The sequence below is a fragment of the Struthio camelus genome, chromosome Z (assembly GCF_040807025.1).
Source record: "Struthio camelus isolate bStrCam1 chromosome Z, bStrCam1.hap1, whole genome shotgun sequence".
In the NCBI taxonomy this organism is placed as follows: domain Eukaryota; kingdom Metazoa; phylum Chordata; class Aves; order Struthioniformes; family Struthionidae; genus Struthio; species Struthio camelus.
The window spans coordinates 62,765,803-62,784,782 of NC_090982.1; the positions used below are offsets into that span (position 1 = coordinate 62,765,803).

Genomic DNA, 18,980 nt, shown 5'->3' on the forward strand with positions numbered 1-18,980 from the left:
CCTAAAATAGTGATTCTAGCTGACGCCTTGCTCGTACAAAGGAGAGCTTAAGGGCTGTTGACCATGCCTTATGAGCTAGGCTCATGTTTTGCATCAAATTCACTAAAAACCTAGATCTCTTTCAGAAATACTGAAAGATCTCTGTCTTAGAACACCTAGCACCCAGGGTTCAAAACACAAAACAACGGGCTCAACTCCTTGGTCTAAATCTAGCAAGCAGAGGAGTTCAGATCCAGGAAAATGCCTAACTATTGGGCAATACCTCTCTCCATAGCTCCCTCTCTTTACCTGCCACTCATTCCCAGTAGAGTGGGGTTTTCAGAACTCCCACCTAAGTAGGACGGGCAGGTGCACGGCTTTCACCAAGTAGTTATCTGAGTTTCACCAAGGACTATTAGAATAGATCTGACAGACCCAAAAGGGTGCAGTTCTGTTCAGCTGATCTGGATGATGAAAGACATGTGCATATTTAACATGTGAGTGACACAGCGCTGTTGAATATCTTGAAGGACAAGATTAGAAATCAAAAGGTTTCTAAAAATTGAAGAAAGGGTAGAAAAAAAAAAGGAGGCAATCCAGTTAGAACACATTTCAATAAGGAAAAATGCAAATTTCTACATGGCAGCAGCAGTTATCTGCTGCATAAATACAGAGAAAGGTAAATGCTAGAGGTGCTCAGAACCTGACTGGATATGGTTCTGGGCAACCTGCTCTAGCTGACCTTGCTTGAATAGGCAATTGGACCACGTAAACTCTCAGATATTCTGATATATTTCTCTCTCTATATATAAAATATTAATACATAATTTTAACAAAGTGGTGTTTCTGGATTCAAGCCTCTGCTTCAGATTAAGCAGAAGCAATATGAAAACAGGTCTCCCAGATGGCAATAAGGCCTTCACCTGTTCCTAATCTTGGCATTTCCTGCTGGGTAGACACTCCTTGCTTAGTTTGTTGTCTTCTAGGCCTTCAGGATGGCAGTCACAGACTTCCTTTGCCTGAAAGCCAAAAATCTGACAGAGGGTGTCAGAAGTGTCTGTGGCATGGGGTACATGATAATGTTCCTCCGTGAGCATCAGCCATTTATGAAAAGGTTGCCCTTGGATTCAGTGGAACTGCACTGATGAGTCGGTGCTCTGCAGTTCCCATTTCCTACCTCAGGGCCTTTAGCAGGGCTTCTAAAAGTGGACTACTATACCACCTTTATTCTTTTTGTGGATTTAACCCAAAATATCTAGGTACAGTTAGCTCGCTCCTCCTCCTAAAGGAACCTAGGGCATAATCTCCCCGGGGACATACACTGTAGTCTTTCTCTGCAGCTAATCATGTACCTACGGAATAACGGGAAGGAAGCTTATTCTGTTCTGTTGTAGCTTAAGTCTTGGATTTGAGATATGCTCTGTGGCTTCTGATACTCTGGGATTCAGTGAGTAAACCTCCCTTTTACCTATGCTGTGTGATCTTGGTGAAATTCAGCTAATTCAACTCACTGAATGATTATTTTGATGGAAAAAATAAGTGTAGTTTTTTTTCCCTTTTATCCTAATAAACCACAGCCAGGAATGATCTGTATGTGGGGATGCTCCTTGTGTGAGTGCTTCCGGCCCAGGTTGTGCATTCCCTTGCTCCATATACTTCTCAAGTCATTCCAGTTGCCTTCTGTTTACAAAATAGGTTTTGAGTGTTAAATTTCAGTTGTCCTGTTTGTGGTGTTGGTTGGTCTCTAAGTGTAGTGTGGCCAGTAAGAACAGATTTCCATGTTTTAAGCAAATGATGGCTGTTTGGCTAATGAATAAAAAGGTGAAAGGAAAGCAGCTTTGCTTGTGTTTTGGGAGAAATAACTGAATAGGCATCTGACTTTAGGAAGGAATTTAGGGGTGCACATCCCAATCAGAGAGAGGTATGGCTTAGGAGCTGTTGGAATTGAAATTAGAGTTGGAAGAACAAGGGTGAGGAATAGATGTTTGGCTTATTGTATTTCCTATTGTTCATGCTGAAGCGTGGGGGCTTCTTGGATTCTTTTCTTAAGTATTCAATTACAGCATGTATTTTTCAGCAGAAAAGCAAGTTCTCATCCTAGATCTTTCTCCAGAACACAAACATCATACAACAACAACCCAAAAGGTGGTACTAACAAATTACAAGTCTTGCTTTTCATGTAAAATATTTTGAGACTTTATTTTGAGATGTACTGACTCAGAGAGCTGTCAGAGACTGCTTTTGTGAATGTAAGAAACTTACCTTCAAAGAATCCTTGGGAAATTATTGCTGGGGGGGGGGGGGGGGGGGGAAGCACTGTGTATTCATTAAAAATTTTTAGTAACATAACAAAAGCAATCAGCCTGTAAATTAGCCAGTTACAAATAATTAACTGAGTGTTGTGAAGGCTTTTCAAGTGAAGGAAGGAGTTTAAATTAGAGGACAAACAGAAGAGTTTTGAAGCTACTTTCAGTTTTGAATATGCAATGTAACTGAGAACTTAAATACTAGTTTCCAGGTAAAGGTACCAAGTTTGTGTGTCTCTTGCTTGGAGACAGATTCAGTGCGTCCTCTGAAGTCAGAGGACAAGAAGCTTAACTGTGCAAGAGCAAACTTAAGAACAGGTAGTAGCTGGCAAGCCCATGATCAGAGGAATGGCCACAGGTCTTCTATTGAAAACTTCCTTCCAAAATGTGTTTTTGTTTACTTTTTTTCCTAAGACTAGCTCTTTTATTACTTCAGTCAGTGGGATGGTGACTTCAGTTCTGCTGTAGCCTTCTCTCAGCAAAACAAATGCCTTTGTTCAACTGAGAAATAATTGAGAAACTTCTTAAAGGTATTGTGGTAGCAAGAGAGATTTAAAAGAAAGGATGGCACCTCTGTCCAGAGTGTAAAAATGGCATTCGTGATGAAAGGGCAGCATGAAAACTTCTGAGTGATAAATGAACATATATCATCATATGCAAGGATAAATACAGCTCATGACAATCTTAACTAGACTTTGAAAGGCATCAGCAAAGTTAGTGAACTGATTCAAAGAGGAGAGGGTTTAAAAATGTTGCCCGCAGGACTTTGGGATGGTCTCCTGCATAGGCCAATACAGAGTACATATCTCCAAAAAGAGTAAGTAACATTAAAATTAGAAACAATACAGTATCAGTTGATGTGTTATGGCCTCTTGAGTTTGGGATCTGAGACAGTAATAACAATACTACTTCTTAGGCTTAATTTTATGTATTTTACTTTGCTATGGAACTTAGATCTTTATCTAAAAGATAATTTTGTCAGCAAAGATATCTTCTACATTAGTAATCTCTATCTTGCCGACTGGAGCGCTATTGTTAAAATTCAGTCTGTCCTAATGTATCACTGGATCAACTGTTTTGCTGGCAGGGTATGCATTACCTATATGGCTCTGCCAATCATCCTACAAGGGCCTGACCTGTTGTTGCTGCTTTGTCACAATCTTTCATAGTATAGTTTTATACTGGTCTCATGCTGCTAGCCTCCCAGAAGTTAAACACTTCCAGAGACATCTGGATACACCAAGAGACCAAGTCACCTCACGTATGATTTTTACGTGATGGCTGGCTATATTCCATGTAACAGAACGTGCTCAGTCACTACTAAGTTGGAGACCTTAGAGGAAGAGGAAATGGCTAGAGAAGAATATCATCTTGGTTCTTGATGGAATCAGAGGGAGCTAGAAAATAGCTAGGAAAAAAATGTATATGTAAACATGGTTCAGGTCCTGACAACTGCAGACATGACAAAGTATCCTACCCTAGAAACTACTGCACTAAGGAACTAACTTATAAAGTTAAGTACTCCATCCCATGCATCCTTAATTCTAAATGCCAGCTTGAGCCATACCACAGTGTTACTGGCACTCAACCACTGTAGGTAACATCTGTGTTGCACTTTCATGCTGGCCTGCATTTCCTGTGGGAGGCAGCAACTATATTTCATTTTCCTATGGGTTTGCTTTTCAGGAAGGCGTACTATTTATTCAGAAGAAGAGTAATTTTTTTTTTTTTAAATTCTACCTTACCCAAGAGATTTGCCCCCTCTACACCTTTTCAGCTCAACATCTAGTCACCACACCCCACTCAACAGCCCCAAGCATTTGCTAAGCAAAGAATTACAGGCTGACTTATGGTCAGCTAAGGAACGTAGGCTGCTTTGTCCACTCAGCTGCCATTTTTGGTTAAGGTCCATAGAAGAAACTGACTGAAATAAGTGAGAACAGACAGGTGATCGCCTCAGTAGCAGTTCACTTGCACTGTGAGCAGGGCAAAAGTGTCCTCTGCTGCCATATGGCAGTTATGCATCTAGGACACAGCACTGCCAAGAAGGTACATGTACACTTTTATGAAAGCATAACATTGTCACAAATGGTTCTACCTCTTAGCACTATCTAATATCGGACTGAGTTCTAGGGTCATCTCCTTCAAAAATAGGTCATCCTGCAGTCAAGCAGAAATCTTGTGTTTTTGATAGTTGGTCATAGCAATGCTTAAGAGTGATGAGAAGTAGACTTATTAATCTTGATGAACAGCTAGCAGCAGAACAAATGACTTTAGTCAAGATTCCTATTTTCTTGCATTTTTTTGCCCCGCTTTGAAAGCAAGAGACTGTGCTAGACTGACAGCGCCAACTTTTTTAAGGGAGTAGTAAGTGGTTGATTATGCTACTTACACTGCTGTAGTGCTGTTACCTACGTTATTTGCATCTTTTTTATCTGAAATAAGATAGGTCTGAAGACATACCACAGTATTACACATTGATTTTTATCAGTACAACCTTGTGTTTATAACTGTGTGTGCAGAGCAGGTAGATCCTTAAGGCACATAGATTTAGGTGAAACTGCAGTTTACCTGAACCCAGGCACATAAACAAAAAAATTTTATTAGACTGTTTCATATAGCACCACACAAAAGGTACGCTGTGCTGTGTTGCCCTTAAAGAACATGCCAAAAAATTTTCAAACTAGAAACATTAGAGAAGTCATCCTGAAAGAGCCACAGGTTTTGTACATAATGTTTTAATGGTCCTCCAGGCAGATTAGCATTGTTCCCATATGCATTAGTACTCTCAGCTTCTGGGTTTTGAGCTTTGCTCAAAAAAAAGTCACACAGGCCAAGATGACCAGCTGTGCTTTCAGGGAAAAAGATTCACTTCAGAACTTCTACCGGTAAGTTCAGCTGACAACATTACTAGACAGCTGCTAAATTTTGTTTCTTGAAAAAAGCAACTTAATCTTGATTAATGGTAATAATGTGAATTTGAGCTCTACAAATCAACCCCAGGCAAATTAAGAAAGGTTTGGAATCAGCTCTTAATTCTGCCTTGTGTTCAAAAAGAAAGAAACACAGAATAATACTTTGCAAAATTACAGATAAATAGTATCATAGAAGAAAGATGGGTGACTTTGAAGGGTCATTTCGCCCATCCGCTGTTTCAGTACAGACTGAAAATATTTCCAAGATAAGGTGCTAAAGCATTTATCGACTTGTCACACTTTTTACATAGCTAGACCCTTGAACTGTACTCTGTTTCTTAGCCTGAGTTGTTCAGGTTAAGTTTTGTATATTAACTATTACACTATTAGGCTTACGTTACATAAGCTTCTTTTTTGTTCTTTCTATATTTGAGGTAAAGTGGCAATATTTTTATTTTGCCTGAATATGGAACACACATGTTTCAGAACATCCTTTATTCAATGCATTTTGGAGATAGAGAAAGGCTAGTTATTTGCATAAAGGGAACCTTAGCAAGTCAACACTATTGAGAGAGCTGTGGTCAAACAGAAGTGTGGAATGGACCCAGTGCTAACACACATAAAGAGAGTACTGAAAAACTTCTAGGCTTCCAGCTTCACTGACTCCAGTATGGAACGTGCTTCTTTATACTCTTCAGCTTCTTCCAATTCCTTTTCATTTTCCTGGAATTAAAAAGAGCTTTTGAGTACTTCAGTAATAACTGACATGTGACTAAACATAAGGAGGAAACCATAGGGGGGGGGGGGGGGGGAAAAAGGTTATTTCAAAATTGAGAATACTAGATTTACATGATTCAAAGCACAGGTTTAAGGTCCAGTATTAGAGCAGTCATGTGAGTAGACCCTATATCTAACTTTATTCTATTAAATACTTAAAAACAAGTACATCAGAATTGGAATCAATGACAATAGTACTCTTGTTCTGAATTCTGTTAGGAAAAAGCTTAAGCAGAGATTAACAATTACAAAAAACTGAAGTTTGTATTAATAAAAAAAAATTAAAGGTAAGCTAAGAACAGAAAGCAAGTCTGCTGCAAGAAACCAAGTCTTTTAGACTTCTGAATTCTTGAAAATAATTGTAACCTCCCCACACAAGCGTTTCTCACTTCAGGTTTGCATCCCATGCTGTACAGATGAATAACATCAAGTATAAATCACTTCTTCATCCCACTGAAGTCTAAACCAGCTAACTGTCAAGAGACAAGTTTTCTAAATGACAAAAGGAGCCCAATCCTGCCAAGTACTAAGTGTCTATTTTGGAAGACCCTAGGAGTGCATCACCTGAGGACAAAAGAAGTTGAATTTTCCTTTGAAAGGAGAGTCTTAACTGATCAATGTTACATGTTAGTGGTTATGTGTCAGAGGCTTAACTTAGTGTGTAGTACTAGCTTCACAGTAACATTTACATCTGTAACAAGAGTTCTTGGTGATAAGACAGCTTTTAAAGTGAGCATGATAATCTCCAAACTTAATTTACTTTCCATGAAACTATTTGTACAAGATAGTATTTATTCCTGCAAGTAATTCATAGTGTAAAAATTGAGCAGTAATGCCCACCTCATTAATAAATCATATAAGCATTACTCAGGCAAGGACTTTTGCTGTGTTTTTGCTTGATTACAGCAAAATAACTGTTAAGCACGGTATTTTGAATATTTCAGGTCACTACAAGCGTATTGTATATGTCCTCACAAACTAGAAAAACTATCTAAAGCAGGTAAACCATTTTATCTGATTGTATAACTAGCACAGGTATTCAGAGTCAGCTCAGTACTTAAGTGTATGTTGGGTATACATTCCATTAAAGACCATTTCTAATATTCTAACACATACAATTTTTGTATGCTACAGACCAAGTTTGCATAGACAGCTGAAATGGAATACAGGTATGTTACAGGGGTGTGCCAGTCTTCAGACCTGTAAGTAATTCTTCAGTCAAGTTCTGTTATGCTGCAATTACACTGCAGGCTAAACACGTTTGTACAGTTTCACCACAGAAAGAACACTTCATTATGTGCAGTGTTTAGTATTATTTGATAAACACTTTTTGGTGCAATACTTACTAATAGTTGAGAAAGATCTGCATGTGCAACTTCTAATCTGCGCTGGCAGTCTGGAATCATCATTCGTGATTCTTGCAAGATCTCGATCTGTGAAAATTGTAAGCCCATGAAATGAAAATGTATTCCAGATCAAAATTTTACTTTTAAAAAGTAAAATACAGTCTTTACTCTGAAAAATCAGTAGCCCAGTCATCATCTAGGAACTTCAGAACAGTTGCATGTTTTCTGAATAGGCTTTTTATTAAAATGCACTGACTTAGTCATAATTGCTTAAAATTCTGTTAATGTATATTAAGAAAGATATTACAAGACATTTTCATTTCCTCTGTGTTTAATTAAATACAAGTTATTAAGTGGAGAAAAAGTGTTTAGACTAATTTTTGCCCTTAGAAAGAAAGAGTACTGCCTGGTAAGGTTTCCATACAACATTTGTTAAAAAACACTATTTAGAACAAACTTTCTCCTGCTGTCATGAAGCAGCTTCATCCAAAATGGGATCAGCTGGTTATATAAATATCCCCTGCATCTTTTGGGTAATAAAGAAAAACAGTGTTCAGATAATACCACATAGAGATAATTACTGCATGAAAAAAGTTATTGAGTTATTGATCACATTGTGTGCACACTGCAGGAGGCTCTGAGTGAAAGACAAAGGTAAAGAAAAATGAAAAGCAAAGACCAGCAGGCTCATATTTTTGATGCTTATCATGCATAAAAAGTTATTACTTATCCTTGTGCTTCATTTTAGGAGAAAGATTATTCTCACCATGCACTTTGAACAAAATTACTAAACTGGGCACCCCACTGAATCTGAACATCCTGCCTCCACCTACAGAAAACAACTTCAGATTTATATGAGGGAACACTTATTTCATGGAACATTTCTGGACCTGAAATCCATCCACTGAAAAGAAAAGGTGTGCACACTTGTTCAGTAATGTTAAATCTATGTAGAAATTAAAGTCAGTTAGATATGAAAGTACAAAATCTCTTCCGCATTCAGGATAACCTGCAACAGAATTTTACTTTAAATGGTCGCACTATATTCTGTCATTCCTATGTTGCATCTTCCTTTCAGTGTTAATGCTGTAGTGTTTGGAAGTACTGAAGGGAACGCTAATCTCTAGAGGGAGGATGAGCCATGACTAAGAATTTATTTATGCATACAGGGAGTCCTTTTGTAGTAAACATTATCATCATGCATTTAAGCGTCATTGCTCAAGTTCTCAGTTCAAGCCATTTTTGAGAGAATTTGCTATTTTGGTTTCTGACTTCATTTCAGGGAACCTAAGCCAAAACCCATCTACTTTAATGAAGCAAGATAGGTAACAGATGCTTAAAAAAAAAAAAGTTAGGCACCCACAAGTTCCAGTTCTCAACAGCATTATCACTTTTCTTTAAGCATTCAGTATTAGACTATATTAAAAATAAATTAATCACTCTGCATATTTCACTGTCAGCAGCAAATGAATAAAGGTTTGTAACTTCCATCAAATATAGTGCACCATAAACTGCATGAGATGATGCTTCTGCCTTATGTACTGCTACTTCATTCTATAAAGAATACCTACAGGGCTGAGAATATCAATACTGACTTCCCTGGGCTGGTACTGCTAACAAGTTAGGCACTGTGAGGCTGGTGGCTTACGTGGAAAGCAGTAATTCATTTTACATATGCGATCGCTAAGCTCTCTAGGAAGGGAAGAAGTATAACTTGGAATCTGCAAGCTGTAGTCCTGGCTTCTGCAAGAAAAGAACATAAGACTACCCAAATCACTCAATTTGAAATAGAATTTGACTGAGATTTGAAGGGCTACCTGAGTTTTACTTACATTTGCCTGCCGTTATGCAATACTAAATAAAAATCAGAAGAAAGTTAAATCTTAGAACCTCTACACACAGTAGGTGCAAACAGCTGGAGAACAGGAGTGGTTAGAACAGGGCAACAGTAAATACTGAACTAGCTACTCAGATTTTGATAACTTTTGCATAAATACCTTTTTCAAATAATCTTCTTTAACAAAATAATCCCAGATAGATCATTTACTTTTACAAATGTATATAATAATGCAAAGTCAAAAGCTTGAACAATTACATAAGCTTTAAGATTGGAATTTGAAAAAAGCATTGGCTCTCCAAAGTCTATGAAAATTAAACAGCAAACCTACTCCCCTTTCCCAACATACTCTAGAAACTTTCTGGCTGAATTCTAAGCAGTTTAACTTACTTATAAGCAGGTCACTGAGAAAGTTATTATGTGAGAATGATCTAACTTTGGAAAGAACCATAAATATCTTCAAGGTTACTGTGAATTACAATGCCAAATAAAAGTATTAAACACTGGAATAACTGAAGTGCATCTAAATAAAGTGTTGAGATAAAAGCAGTAAAGCACAAAAATATATACAAAGACAAGCAAATTGGATTTGTTGTCAATAAGTGCACACAGGACCAGAAGACTTATTGTGACTACAATGAGGATGACATCCCAGTTCTTTTATATGTATTGAAAAAGCCAGTATAACAAATCTCTTCAAACAGCCAAATTGCCGGTCAATTGTCTCTCTGTATTGAAGGCATTTCTACTAAGAAGCCTTTCAAAAGAAAGTAGTCTGCTCATCTTTGATGGAGGTCTTTAATTGTTGGCGTATATATAACCTATTTACCTAGGATCAGATGTCAAAGAACTGGTGTCTGTAATACGCTATCAATAGCCTTCAACCTGTTTCCCATACATTTCAGATTGCATTGACAGATAAAGCTGAATAGCAAAGCCAGATGCAAATATACAGATCCACCTACCAGTTGCTTAAGTGGAAGGGCACCATACCAAAAAATCAATTTTACACATTCAGAATAAGCCCAAAGGCCGAACACAACCCTGCAAGAAACAGCTGAGGAGGTAACGCCTGAGGTGTAAGCAACTCAAGATTTTAGCAGGTCCCACAGTAACAAAAGTTCAAAGCCACTATTTCAACTTAACAGGGCAGAACGGAGCTGTTCAAAGGAGGCAGATTCTCTAATTTAGGATCATCCAAGCACTTACGTTATAGTAAAACAACAAATTTTGATACTTTAAGAATATGCTTAGAACAGAAATAAATACTGCTGCTTAAGAGCATCAGTATCAAGTATTCTGCAGCAGGAAGCAATTTCATTCAGCCTAACTGACATGTACTGTATAGCAGGGACAACAGAGTTTGATCAGCTTCAACAAAAAAAATGGAAGCAGAGTTTTTTCAGCTGACCCAAAACTAAACAAAAGATTTTTAAAAATTTTAATCCGAAAACAACAATAAGAAAACCTCCATAAGGCGGTCTGTCATCCCTTTATCTTAGAAGAAGGATAGCCTAATAAACAACTGGGTCATAGGGTGTATTGACAGTATTGCTTCACATGACAGGACTGGCATTCTAGCCACAAAAGATTGGCTAAGAAAAATTAGATTTGTGAATCAGTGTGTGTGTATCTTTCTTTTATACATGTATACATATACATATATTCACACACATACACACACACAAATATATTGAAATAAAAAAGGTTCTTTCTTGGAAGTGAGCCAGACTAAATCACCAGAGTTTCAGCATGGGACTGTGAGATGGTAATTAAAATGAGGTGCTTTTAAATACTGCCACATAACCGGTTGCCCTTTGACTGTTGCGCAACTGAAAATAGATAATCATGACACAGGTTCTCCTTACGGACTGGCAGGGCAAAATTACAAACTCAAAGACAGCAGGGAAAAAAAAAGAAAAAAACAACATGCAAATAATTCAGTTTAAGAAAAGTGCTGTTTGTTCAAACTACTTTTCACCAGAAAGCTTATAAAACACTTGGAATCTGTTGACCGGTTACAGCTACATTTGACAGAATGGCCGAGACCCAAAAGAAAAATGACATCTCTAAGTATCATGAATACCAATGGTTCCAAAATTCATAAGCGTACTAAAGAAAAGACTGTAGCACAATGTAAACAGTAATGTTAGGGCTGCTGGTTGGCTAATCAGCCTATTTATAATTTATAGCCGCAACATGGTATTATTTCTCACCCCAGTGGTAAACAGGGCACATAAAGGCATCATGCAAGGGTGGAGGTGGAGGCAAGAAGGGGAGGATGAAGGGAGTAGGAAGATGTAGGGGCAGTGAGAGAAAGCTGCGTATAGGAAAGACAGGAGATCATAGGAGATGCGATACTAAGCTGAAGTTATTGTAACTACTGGGGAGAGGGGGATATAGAGGAAAAAAAAAAACCAAACCACAGGAAACCAGGTTTTGTTAGTTCCACTTCCTATGAGGCAACTTGCTTGCTTTACAATTGACAGGACCAAAAGAGGCTCAAGTTATCCACAAATACAGGATGCAAGAAACCACTGCAGCCTGTTGCACGAGTTCTTTGCCAAATATATTGATCAAAACGCTTCTGAAGGACCATGAAGAAAAGCTTACAGGAAAAAAATGGAGCACATGATCTCTTTTCTATGGTACTTGAATGTTTTAGCCACTGAAATGGCCATGTATCAACCACAAACTAACTACATTTGTAGCAAGAAACATGAAAGAAGAAAATTCACTAGATCTAAATGCCTCATTATTTCAAATTTGAGCTTTCTCTGTAACTCCTCTTAGGTGAGGGCCAATCCAGTTTCTTCTATAGCAGATCACCTTAGGAGGTACAAGGCAGAAAGGTACCCTTTGGTCTTTCTGGACAATAGTTGGTCACTGTCTGTTTTCTGCTAACACACAACTGTAAGGTTTTCTTCATCGTCAGCTGTGGGTGAGGAGACGGACAGAGGACTTGAAGCTCAAAAACAGATACTGCTCACAGGACAGAAGCAAAACTCAGTGTCCCCCATGCAAAAATTTTTGAATTAAATAATTTGTATAATAAACTACAGATGCTGCTCCTTTAATATTAACTTGCAGAATGATAATGGAATTATCAATTATAGAGAGTTGTCATTTAATCTACAGGCAGCACATTCCTCTAGCAGCTCTCAAGAGTCTACCTGATCGTTCATGTTGATGCGAGTATGAACCTCACCATGTAAACGGATCCATGCTTAATGTAATGCTAAAAGTGGGCTGATTAGGAAAGGTTTTAGAATAAACTTGAAGGTTTGGGGGGAATCTCCATTTTATGGAAGCAAAATACCTGGGGAAATATCTCTGCCAGAACTGGAAGCAGAACAGACTTAGCAGAGTAGTCCCCCAGTCAGACATGAGCCAGAAAAGTCAAGTCCAGACTTTTCTTTTCCCCCCTGTAGAGCAGAGGAAAAGTGAGCACAGTTGAAAAATAAATGAATCCTCTCTCATCTCACTGGCAAATCTTTCTACTGAAAGAATGTTCTCATACTAACTTACTCCAGATATTGCACAAATGTCTCAAATCTTCGGTATAGAATCTGGGATACAAAGAGGTATTTATATCTGACTGGGGAGAGGGAGGGAAGGGGAAAGGAAGGAGGGAAAAACAGCTTTTGGAAAACAGAAGGGGAAAAAGGTAACAGCAATGATTTGTCATCAATCGCTCCCTTTCAGAACGCACATTAGGCAATTAACCCAAGGTGAAAGCCTTTCAGTACCACCTCTATGTCAGGAATATTACTCTGTAGTTAATTCAGAGAACTCCAGGTTGCTAAGCTTTTAAAGAGACAAACCTGTACTTCTTAAGGATACTCTCCAAATACATAAAGGGGAGCATCAGACTCCCTGTTAGCATTTCCACTGCCTCTTCACCTAAACAGCTAGAGCTACAGAGTTCAGATTATTAAGCAGAGGTCATCTATTCTTAGAGAAAACCTAAAGAGTTATGAACGCAAACAGACTGCAATGAAACTAGATGTTTCACTTAATCTTACTGTACTTGATTTGTAAGAAGACTGAGAACTTTGAGTTTCAACTGATAGGGTGGAGGATGGAAAGAGTTAAAGATTGAAAAACTCAACTGAGGTAACTAGGGTACTTCTTCAATGCTTAAACATTTACAATGAAAAAGTTACTGAGCATTCCAGTGTTCCAGTAATAAGATACGTAGCTCACTTTGATCTTCCACACTAATTTTCCTAAAACAATATAAATTATTTCCAGCTGTATTTCCTTTTTAGCTGTTTCAGAAAACATTCTACCTCCCAACTCAACAAAGTAAGAGAAATACCTGACTTTTCTGCTAATAATTGCAAGAAAAAACTGTATTATAAAGATTGTATGTACTCAATAGCATGCAGATACTAAATTCTGTGTAAAATTCATTAGATTTTTTACTTCATTTGGGAATGACATTACATGAGAAGTAATTTAGAATTGTAGGATAGCTATTAAACAAAAAAAAAAAAATCAATCCTTTATCAGTAAAAACACTGATAGTTAACTGAAACTCCGCAGTAGATGCACAACCTCACTGAGGTGAAGCAAAGAGTTGATACCTCAGACTTGTCCCACACTCAAGACTACTGAAGATAAATGCATTAGATTGTAAAGGACAATCATTAAATTCAGGACAAATCAAAAGCCACAGAAACACAAAAACTACTGGTTCTTACCATTAATCTGCACTCATGGATGACTAGAGTGTGAGAAGTTTTTATTACAGATAAAATATCGTGAAAATATAAAATGATGTGTAAAGTCTTCATATATTAAGAATCATTGGAACTGTGTAGAAAATAAGGCTTCATTACTAAAAAATCCACGCTGAAATACAACTGCATTACTTGCTGGAACCAGTCATGGGTTTTTTGTGACTCTTTGCAGAAATTATATCCAGCATTTATACAGAATTAAAATGCTTAATGACCTTTTTTTTTCTTAAAAGCCTTTTGGTTGAAGATAGTGTTATTTTGAGTTATAAAATTTATGAAAATCTTTTCTTTCATTGTATTTTCTAAATATCGCTCTTTATGTTTTTCTTCCAATGTGGCTCAAATAAAACTGTAATAAAAACTTTCCCTGAATTTCTAAATCTCTCATCTGCATTTTGTAAGCAAAACCAGATGGTAAAAGTTTTTTTTTTTTTCTTTTTAATGAACTATAAGTGATGAAAAAGTTAGGGCTTTCCCAACTGATGAGGCTAGCGATTCCCATCCTTGGTAACACAGTCTACCACACACATATAGCAGTTCTGACAGCAAAACTGTCATTTTTGTTTCTCTGAGATAAATCTGCTCTTCATGAAACAAGTTTTCCCAGACAGTGCAGGCTGGAGGCTTGGATGTAACTACTGCCAACAACCCTAGCAGGTCACTGCTACAGCTAGAGACCTCCTGAATTCCCAGGAACCGCCAGCTGCCCCCATTCTGTAAGATGTTAGGGGGAAAATACCAAGTCTAACCCTTACTATTGTTCTACAAGGGGGACTCATCCTTTCTCCTTACAGACCAGACACAAAGTAAAGCTACTAATATCATAGTAACAGTATTATTCATGTTGAAATACAAGTTTTTTTGGTCACTTCTGCACTGTTAATCCATATATTCTGCAGAGTTGCAACTAAAGAACTAAATGAGAAAAAGCACACTAAAAAGCTTTAAAGCACCCCTCCCTCAACTGTGGATTGATCTGTATTTACAAAGCTGATTTCCTACCTCAGCTAAAAAATATTTTTAAAGTTATTATCTTAGTCTCAAATGATTGAATCTATTCCCCTTCTCAAATGATATTTTTCATTACTGAAATAAAGACTATAAACATATTTTAAAATAAACAATTATTCAGATTAGGAATTGTTAACTAAAAGCAATTATTAAAATGTATAACTACAGATAATTTTCCTGAAGAACTCTTAGAAATATTATGTCCATCCAAAACTTGGTTTTGAGCAAAATGGTTTTGCCATTGTATAATTTTCTTTAGTGTAAAAGATTTGATCCTGTGACAACTGTGCATGTTCTTTCTGAGCCTCTGAGTTCATCACAACTTAAAATATTTACAACTTTCAGAAGGCAAAGTAAAGTGTGCTAAAGAACAATAAATAAAGATGTCATTGGAGGAATTAATTGCTTTCAGAATGAATTCAGGCAGTTTCTGAATGAACTGGGACTGTTCACTTAGAAGGCTTTTGCCACTGTTCTCTCTGAAAAAATCCTCAAATAGTACATTACAATTCTTTTCACAGCAAAAGTTCACAGCCTCTGCTGTTCTTGACTTTGGTGATTTTTTGCATGTCAGTGAGGAAAACCGCACAGTCAAATAGCCAGATGAATGGGGGACACTGAAAATGGGGATTGCATTCATTAGTTCTTGTTAGCATCAGCAGATCTTCAGAAAGACTACTATTTTTGCAGCATCTTGGAGTCAGCCAGCAATCAGGTGGAAACAGCTCAGCTCTATAAATACAGTGTTTTCTGCAAATTCTACATTTGTATTTCTTTCCCATGTTATAATGAAAGCAAGACAGGCCATGCACACATGGATTGCAAACTGGATTTATTCAGGAATTTGTTTTAGCTTCTTCTTAACTTGTTTTTGTTAGCTTTTACAGTCAGGTTTTCTTTAACCTATTCTTCTGTTGTTCCACTGTTTCTATGAAGATTTAAGTGACTATATCTGGGAAATGCTTGTCGGGGGAAAAGCATGGTTAAAGGTTAACAAATTTACTTGGGAAAAAAGAAAAAAGATCACAAACTCGGAGAAGCCACACTTCTATAAAGAATATAAGCAAACCTCCCAAATCTAAGCCTTCTTTCAGTGACAAGGAAACTTGACGCTCCCTCTCCTTCCCAAAGGGCATGTGCCAACTTCCTGCAACCACTGTCCTTTGTGGGGAACCTAGCAAGAAAAATTCCACCGTACTGTAACTGTGACTCTAAATCAACCTTTTGAGCGCATGAAACTACAAGCATGCACACTTCTAGCTAGTGACCCCCACTAGAGCTAGTAACTCTAACAGCTGTTAGGAGTTAACCTACTGCTCTCTGGGCTAGATGCCTATGATTTTTACCAAACACATGCATACTCGGAGTTTATGTTTCCTCTTCCTACTAGCTAACAGGCACTCTAAATGTCATGGTAACATTCATACTTACCACCAAGCACTTAATTCACCGAAATTATCTAGAACAGTTCTTTTCAGGTTCTCAGCATTTTTAAGAAATAGAGTTCGTGATGGCCTCCTACTCAATGTTAGTGATAGCCATCCTGACACCAAGTGCTTAATAATCCATGTCCAATCTCCATATAATTTAATGCTTCTGGAGGAAAATAACTTTCTACCAATGCAAGTTATGACTTTTACAGTTAACAGAACTTTTAGTCTAGTATTTATATAACAGGAGTCTGGAAAGAGGTACAGGATAGTCTCTTATTTAAGGATGACTATGATTAAAACAAAGCAAAGAGGCAAAGAAAACAAATTTTAGGATAGTTTACCTGCTTCTTAATTCCATAATCATCACATGCTTCAGCTTTCATTTTTTCAATCTTTTCTTCTTGCTGTTTTGCTTCTTTTTCATACATAACTTTTTCTTTTGCCAGTCTGCAATTAAACCAAGTGATTGTGTTAATCTGTTATGGTAAAAAGTTACACCACTGATAACAAAAAAAAAAAAAATCCCTGAAAGCTGCAGCCCTAGAAGATATGAGTTTTACAAAGAAAGGCTTTTTAACGCTTCAAAGAACTGTATCTAAGAAATGCTGAATTTATATATTACATATAATAGTTCTTGTAAGAATATTTTCAATATTTTTATTGTAAAGGTTCTGTGGAGGCTTATTCATCTAGAATATCCTAAAAAAAAAAAAAAAGCTGTATCTTGGTACTTCATTTCAAATATGTAACAGAAACAGAAAAGAGGTTGCCTTCTAGATCTGGATGACAGCTAATAAAGGAGAAAGCGATCTTTGTATCTGAAAAAAAAAAAAAACCACCCCACACATCACAGGTAGCTGAAACAAACTTAATATTAAGATGTCTGCCAAGGCAACATTGTTATCGTTAGCTTTTAGATCAGTATTTGTCAGATCTTCTCAATATCATCCAGGTTCTGATAGCTTTGAACCTACTGAATAATGCCACTGCACCAAGTACAACACCTTAGATGAAAAATGATGCTAAGGTGGCATCCTTCTTAATAGTAAGTTTGAAAAAGGTATCACGTTCAAATGAAAAGAAACAAGTTTCAGGCTCACAAGTTAACAATCCCAAAATATTTTTTCCTGATTAAACACAATATGATGCCATTAAACACAGTATTTCACATACTAGCTTGGCACAAAATACTAAAAAGTAAATTTCCCAAATAACATGGTAGCCTCATAGCCCGAAAGTCCTTAGAGTACTTGCTGTATTTATGTTGATGGTGGTTTTGGAGTTACAGACTAAAGTAGTATTTCCATAATTTATCTAATAGTGATTTTTTATGGCCTATTTTTCAAAGGGAAAGAAATCTGAATTTTAATCCTAATGATGGAACCATATTTGGAAGCAGAATGCTTTTTGCTAGCAAGTGTACGTTCAAGAGTAATGTATTTTTTTCTACTTTTCCTGTATTTCCTATAGAGAAGAACTCAGCATGCAGCTAATAAAATGTACAACAAATTTCTGTCACCACTGAGAAAAAGTAAAACTAAAATTTGCTTTGAAAGTAATGTTTGAGGTTATTAAGGAAATGCAGATCCTGAATGCCTATTAAAATGAATAAGCTAAGAAAATCTGTAGGTCTTAAAACATGGATAAAAGCACCAATGAAGTTCCGTCTCATGAGACTAACAGGATTTTATCTGACTTCAATATGCAAAGCAATTTCAGTTTCAGATGCAAAGTGAAGGTTTTTCACAGGTTCAATCAAATACAACAATCGATAAACATCAAAAATTCTGATGGTTGGAAGGGAACATTAAGGTAGTCTAGACTGATGCTCTGTAGTAGTTTTTACATAGTAATTCCATTATCAAGCTCAGTTATTTGTGGTTACTGCAATTTTGCTATTACATCTCCCATTTTTTTAGGTATATGTTCATATATATGCTGGATTGCATAATGCCAGATTCAGACCAAACCATCCTTCCAGATCTGGAGACTGATAAAGTAATTCCTGACTGGCCCATTCAAGACAAAAATGAACACTGAGATTCTCAGGCAAACCCGAGAGCTCGCCAAAGAAAATCTTTCCCCTAACAAGAACAAGCATCAGATTAGATAAGATTGTTTAAGTAGGAGTACTTATCAGCCAAAAGAACATAACCAGATCCAAGAAGCAAAGAATGTATTATACAAATGAAAAGAGAATAAATAAAGGTCTTGTAGAGAGCTTCATGGTCACGTTAGCGCATCAGAGCAAATTAATTCCTAATTTGTCACAGTTAAGTGCTCCACTAGAAGTGCTGCTGAGGATGGACAGTTCAGAACAGTGCTGGGATGATAAGAACCTTTTGTGAACTAAAACTGCAATAGAAGGAGCACCCCAGTAATGCCTTGAGAACAATTCCTAGAGCATGTTCTAGTACCGTAATAGCAGGTACTCTTTCCTGCATTTGACAGTTCATATCATCCAAAAATGTTTTGCCCAAATAGCTTCATGCTGTGGTTCCGCAAGAGTGGATCAAAGCTGGGCGGTGGCGACACTCGCTCAAACTAGTGCAAAAAGCTGTGGAGTCCCAACCTCAGAGGGGGTCTGCAGCTCTACAGAGAGGCCGCGTCAGTGGAGCGTTTGCAACGTAG

General features: G+C 37.2%; 1 protein-coding gene across 1 annotated transcript in view; it reads right to left on the reverse strand.

Moving 5' to 3' along the window:
* Window positions 1–4,871: 4,871 nt before the first annotated feature.
* Window positions 4,872–18,980, reverse strand: part of LOC104152951 (tubulin-specific chaperone A) — a 33,836-nt gene continuing 19,727 nt past the window's right edge. The window contains exons 2-4 of the mRNA XM_068928401.1: window positions 16,691–16,796; window positions 7,324–7,410; window positions 4,872–5,923 (exon numbers count right to left, since the gene is read on the reverse strand). Of these exons, the coding sequence (XP_068784502.1) occupies window positions 5,843–5,923; window positions 7,324–7,410; window positions 16,691–16,796 (274 nt within the window). The 3' untranslated portion in view covers window positions 4,872–5,842. The remainder of the gene's footprint in view (window positions 5,924–7,323; window positions 7,411–16,690; window positions 16,797–18,980) is intronic.